Source organism: Oryzias latipes, chromosome 3 (assembly GCF_053564925.1).
Source record: "Oryzias latipes strain Hd-rR chromosome 3, Olatipes_Hd-rR_3.1".
NCBI classification, from domain to species: domain Eukaryota; kingdom Metazoa; phylum Chordata; class Actinopteri; order Beloniformes; family Adrianichthyidae; genus Oryzias; species Oryzias latipes.
Genome location: NC_136239.1, coordinates 17,174,533 through 17,180,532, shown reverse-complemented (window position 1 = coordinate 17,180,532; position 6,000 = coordinate 17,174,533). Strand labels below are relative to the sequence as shown.

Genomic DNA, 6,000 nt, shown 5'->3' with positions numbered 1-6,000 from the left:
TGTTAATCTCATGCCTTTTCACTTAAACATACACACAACATATTCACTGCGATGCCTTATATTACAAATTAATAACACCAGGATTTACAGTTGACGTAAACACACAGAGTTACCGGTGATGCGGCTATGGCTAAAGCTAGCTGAAGCTTACCTTGGTAATGGTGGATAAACTCTTCGTGGACGAATTTATATCCCATGTCCAATTTGTTTCCTTTAGTGGACGATTGCATCTTCACACTCTTCATCACATCGGTGCTGGTGAACTTCGGAACACAACTCAGGCTCTTCGAAAACACTCTAGGCTCTGCCATTCCTCCGCCAGCGAAGCACAAACCGGAACTAGGTTTACACGTTGATGACGTACTTCCGGTTTTTGCGAAAAAGGTCTACTGGGGTGGCCAGGTGTCGGAGAGGGGTGGCCATGGCCACCCCTGGCCACCCCCTGGTGGCGCCACTGCACAGACCTTTTATTTTCCGTTTTTTAGTTAGTCTTTAGGATTAAAAGATTCTCGTTTTTATTCAGGTTTCAATAATTATGTTACACACAAATTCCAAACAGATTCCTGCTATAATAAAAGAAAAATGTATTTTGTCTATATTTAAAATTTTAAATTAAATTGCATAAAATTAAAAAAAACAGATAAAATACCATAAGCAGGGATTTCACTGATGTCTGAAAAAAAAAAGTTTGACCTCATTGAAGTAACAATTTAAAAAAGACTGATTTGCTTTTCCCAACTTTCCACAAAAAAATGTACATTTCCCCCTGAAAGACAGGAATATGAATTGGATCAGGTAGCCTGCAAACATTCAATTTAAATATTTTACTTTGAAAAATACTTTGTCCTTGATACGATGGGGACTGCTCTAGTTACCAGATTTTATATTGATGTTCTTATAGTGAAACAAAGTTATTGCTGTAGGCATGATACATGTTTCTATCTGTCCATCTTTTCGTCCTGGGGGAGGATCCCTCCATGTGGACACCCTTGAGGTTTCTTCTTTTTTTTTTCCTTGGAATCCGTTTTTTCTTACCGAAAAGGAGCGTGTGAGGGCAGGGATGCCCAGTTTAGTTTAGCCATCACCTACTGAATTCTATGACTTCATGTTCTTTTTGATTTTATTTTATTATTCAATTACAGGTATGAAGCCCATTGAGACAACTTGTATATTGGGCCATATAATTAAAACTGAATTTTATTCAATTGCAATTTCTATTAAAATAAAGACACTGCCGATTAAGAAAATACATGTTTATTGATACATGTCCAAATTTCTGCACTATGGCTGCTGCAAAAAAAAGAAAAACTTTTACAAATGCATCTGCTCAGATCAATTTCACTGCAACATACAACAGCTATGTGTTCAATTAGAACATTTACAGAGAAAAAAAATATCTGAACATGACAATACCTCTGTAACACACTTCAATGGAAAACATGAAAGCAGTCTGCACATATTCAACAATTGCCAGATTTAATTTCCCCTCAGTGCATTGAAATAGATCTAAAAAAAAGTCCCTTATATTGTTTTTTCAACACAAAAAAGAAAAACACCATTTGACTATGGGAATGAGCAGTAAGAAAAAAATGTGTTGAAATCCAGTGTCAGATAAGATGTACAGTACTTGAAGACAATAAAAATTCAAAGAAAACATAAAAGGTTGCATTTTGCCATAATAGAGGAATTTAGGATATTAACTACTGCTGTATAAATGCTGTCATAACCTGCAGATGACAGAAGCAAAACTCAGTAGCGATCATAATGCTGCCTCTCCTGATAGGAGTTGGATCCTTGGTTGTACTGACTTCCATGCCCCCAGCCTCTGTCTCTGTCTTGCCAGTGATGTTGCCTGCGATTGTCCCTGTTCCAGCCCTGGTGTCCCCTCCACCCACGGTCTCCATGCCCACGACGCTCATTGTACCTTAAACGACAAGGAAGTCAAACATAAACCTGGAAAACTGGACAACATGCAAGATTGCAATAATTAATAATTTTTGCTGCCATTTCAATTTTACCTCAATAAACATGCACCCGTTTCATTTTTTCTAAATAAACGAACAGATGATTTTTCAAAAGTGGTGTAAAGCAAAGCTTTCATTATGTCTGATGGTCTTTCGGCACTTTTTATAACCCATATAACCAAATGGAAAGACGTCAGTTTACTTTTTATTCCCCTTTTTCTTTTTCTGTCAACAGGGATCTACAGGCGAGTAAGAAAAAAACTTAAGACTGGAGACCAACTAATCTGGCCCCGTTTGAGCTAAATAAAATTGTAACAGAAAGATGTAAAAACGTTTCACATTTTATAGACAGACATTTTAACAGAAAACAGGTGCCCATATTGAGAACATGACAATGATCAGAGTCCGTTTTTATGAGAGCTAACTTGTACAAGTAAACAAGAAGACCATCAAATCATTAGACTCTACTGTATGCAACGGAAACGCTGAGATTTGAACAATAACCAAGTTTGTATTTGATATAATGGCAATTTCGTTCATTATTTTAGTCAGTTTGTATGTAACCTGAGGTTACCTGTTATCCCGGCCCCTCTGGTTTCCTCCTGCCCGGCCCCTCCAGTCTTCCACAATAGGTGGGGGGTCGGCGGGTCGGTTGAGATACTCCTGGTATTCTTGGTCCTCGGAGGTAAACCTATTAACAAACAGCTCTTCATAGCCTTTGAGGGTTTCCGTGGCCTCGGACATTCTGATTCTGTAAGAAAAAATGGTGGAACGCGGTAAATGCTAACAGCGTTTATCGGTTTAGGCTAAGCTTCCCTGTTATTTTTTAAAGTTTACTGGCCAGAACGCATATTCTATAAAACAACAAAAACAAAAGACAACAGCAATAACCTTAAAACTCCGAAAAGACTCCTTTAATCCTCGTAAGTGGTGTTGGATGTAGCAGAGCTGTTCAGCTAAACTATACGGTCCCAGATTGGTCCGTTACATAAATGCCACCCCTGGAACACAAGACAAATAATATCAATGGTTCCGGCATTCCACGCACCTGCTTTTAATTAGTCACGTTTCCTCAGAAATAAAACATGTTTAAATGTCAGCAAACCGCTGGGAATTGTTGGCATTTGGAAAAGTTAGACCAATAATATTTATGTCAGCCGGAGTTCAACGCTGAGTCAAAACATGTAAGTGCAGCTAAGACTATTATTTGATACTTGGGGGTGAAAAAAACTGCATTTCGTGATGGTTTATTTTAAGTTGAAACATATCGTGCTTTCGGTGTTCAGAGTGCGTTAAGTGGCCGAGCGAAAACCGCAGTGCACGCCGCAGATACCACAGGTTTAAAAAAGAGTGGGTGGCTCCGCCGGGAGAAGCAGGTGGAAGCCGCTCCGCTGCGTCGCTGCTGCTTCAGTGGGGAGGGAAGAAACTCCGCGCGAGCAGGGGAATCCAAACATTAACTTACTCATTATTACCGACAGACGCCATCGTGAGAGGGATTTCTCACTCTCGAGGAGAGAGGATAAAAAAACGAAAGTAGAGAAGGGGAGGGAGGAAAATAGATTCAAACTGGAGGTGGTTATGTGAGCGCCAGCTTGACAACCCGGTGAATCGAGTTTGCGAAGAAGTGCTCTCATATTTCACTTGTCTCTCAGCACCTCAGAGGTCTTCTTTCGAAGCGGGCGCCCAGGAGATGAACTCTCTGGACCACTAGTTGTCTGTGGACTTTGATTATTGTTTTTTCCCTTCATAACATTTTTAAAGAAGCCAACGGTTTTTTTTAGTGTTTTTTTAAAGGAGTTGTCTCTGAAATCCGAGGCAATGGGGTGAGTAACGCAAAGAGCGCTTCCTTCCCCCTGGAGCGCCTCTCACTAGCGCTGACTGAAATGTTTTGTTTATTCTGGAATATATCTATAATAAATCTATATATATTTAGCTTTTTTTGTAAATGTGTGCTGCTTTCAATCGTGCGTAAGGAGTCCTGCAGTTCTGTCATCTGTCTGTGAGAATCTGGTTTCATGTGTGAAGATGTTTTGCTGGCTGGATATATATTGTTGTCTAAAACAGAGAGATTACCTGATTTGTCCCCCTTTCTTATCTTTGTGTGATCACGCTCTTTGTCAGATATGATGTGGAGGTGTCAGCACATAAAAGGCACTTGAACATGTTTTTTTGTGGGTTTGAATGTAGTGTTGTGATCATTTTTTTTAACTCCATTTTTTAATTATTTGGTTTGGCAATTTCACTCTGACTCCATATAAATAAATTATTGAGTTTTCTTTAGTGGTTTAGGCTCATCTGAAGTAGACATTTCATTGCAGTTACACAATCTCTGATAAATGATGTGCCTTATTAGGTTAAGTTTGAGTTTTAACTATATTTTGGCTCAATGTGCTTATGAACCTAGTAAATAAGAAAAGTCCCACACGGCTTCTTGTTTTCTGTGATCACATACAAACTAATGTGATTTAAACCAGTTTAACATTCCTGACTCTCTGCCAGGAGTTTGGTGGTCGCCTAACTGGTTTTAGAGGAGCAGGTCTTGAGTCATAAAACTGGCCCAGTGGCCCATCATCACTCTCAGACTGTGACAGGAGGTCACACCTACCTACTAGTAGACACACTGAAGCAAGTTTTTGGTTTTTTCCCAACTAGCCAACTAGTATCACATTACTCACTAAATACATTTTTAGAGGTGGGGGGGGGGGGTCTAATTATTTCATCTTGTTGACCTTTTTTGTTTTTTAGAAAGAAAACAAAATAATTGATTACAATTTGTCACTGTTATGATTATTATTTTTATCCCAATAAGGTTAGTTTAATTTAAATCACAACAACGTGATCAGTTTTGACTAATTTAATTCTAGTTAGGAAAACTTCAATATTTTTTTACATTAAATTCTTAATGAAGAAATCTAGACTAATGTTACTTCAGTAGTTTTCAAAATACTAAGTAAGATTTTAAATGTTTTGTCAGCAATCGGCCAAAGCACAGATGAGGATGGCATCTAAAAACTTACAAACCTCAAATTTAATGTCAACTTGATGGTAGGTAGAATGCTAGCTTTTTAAGAGCAGAATAATAAAATGGTAAATTTCTTAAACAAAATAATACACGTCATCGTCGCTTCACTTTATGTAACCTGACTTGCCCTTTATTGCTCCTCATCAGCATTTTGAAATGAGAATAAAAATGTTGTCCTTCGTTTTTCTTAGTGCAGAACAAGAAATTTTTAAATACATTTTTTTCATAGTTATAAGTTTTTAATCAGAATTTATTAATTAATGTCAATTTAGACATTCTCAAACACAAGTGTAAGTCTACTTCCACATTCACCCTCTAAACATGTTCATATCAGTTAAAACTTCAAATCTATGCTATTATGGTTTGCGCTAGTTTCTTTGGTGGCTTTGAAAATGATAAAATATGGATATATTTCATTGTTACAGTTGTAAAAATAGGGAACCAAAAAACGTAATACCCCTTTTGCAGCTTAAAGCTCCATTTCTGGAGTTTTGCATATAGAAAGCTCGGCTCGCCTGAAGTCTCTTATGGAATAATCGGCCACCCGGCCTGCATGACTATCAGCGTATAGCTATTTAAAGTAAGCCAAGCTGGTAGCAGCCCCAACGCAGGGATAGATAATAATCTCCTGGCTGGCCAGAGAATGACATGCAGGGCTTAACACTCATTGATTAGGCACTGTGAAATGGTAGCGGGTCCTTCCGACTTTTAGGCTAATCAGAGCATGTTTGGCCTCTCTCTGATGGATTAGATGAGACGGTTGTTTAGGTTTAGCAGCAAGGAGCATTACTCTTAAAGAGTTGTGCAAATGAAAGGGGACAGGCTGACAGTAGATTGGACATCTCCTCACCATATGGCTGAAGCCTAGGAAGCCATCTGCTGTCATGCTGAGTTTCTGTGGAGGCTTCCTCAGTGCCTTTCTCTTGGATCTCATTGTATGTTGGAGTCTTCATCCAACCTCAGCGTGGTGAACACAGCCTGCTGAGATAGATGTTGTTAAACTGGCTCAGCTCC

General features: G+C 38.7%; 2 protein-coding genes across 3 annotated transcripts in view; one reads left to right on the top strand and one right to left on the bottom strand.

Annotated features, from left to right (window-relative positions):
• Window positions 1-1,238: 1,238 nt before the first annotated feature.
• ramac (RNA guanine-7 methyltransferase activating subunit) lies at window positions 1,239-2,965 on the bottom strand. The gene is made up of 3 exons (XM_004066920.2): window positions 2,856-2,965; window positions 2,539-2,715; window positions 1,239-1,924 (listed from the first exon to the last, which is right to left on the bottom strand). The coding sequence occupies exons 2-3, from the start codon at window positions 2,706-2,708 to the stop codon at window positions 1,750-1,752; spliced, it is 345 nt and encodes a 114-aa protein (XP_004066968.1). The 5' UTR covers window positions 2,709-2,715; window positions 2,856-2,965; the 3' UTR covers window positions 1,239-1,749.
• The window catches only part of homer2 (homer scaffold protein 2), a 37,838-nt gene continuing 34,800 nt past the window's right edge, over window positions 2,963-6,000 (top strand). The window contains exon 1 of one of the 2 annotated variants that reach the window (XM_011488635.4): window positions 2,963-3,148. In XM_011488635.4, the coding sequence (XP_011486937.1) occupies window positions 3,147-3,148 (2 nt within the window). In that variant the 5' untranslated portion in view covers window positions 2,963-3,146. Of the gene's footprint in view, window positions 3,149-3,292; window positions 3,788-6,000 lie in introns of those variants that run through there. The other variant, XM_004066919.4, reaches the window with a different exon arrangement.

Coding starts and splice junctions, on each gene's coding strand:
- ramac (XM_004066920.2), bottom strand. CDS start 2,708: ATGTCCGAGGCCACGGAAACCCTCAAAGGCTATGAAGAGCTGTTTGTT. Junction 1,925..2,538: donor CAGAGGGGCCGGGATAACAG/GTAACCTCAGGT, acceptor TTGTCGTTTAAG/GTACAATGAGCGTCGTGGGC.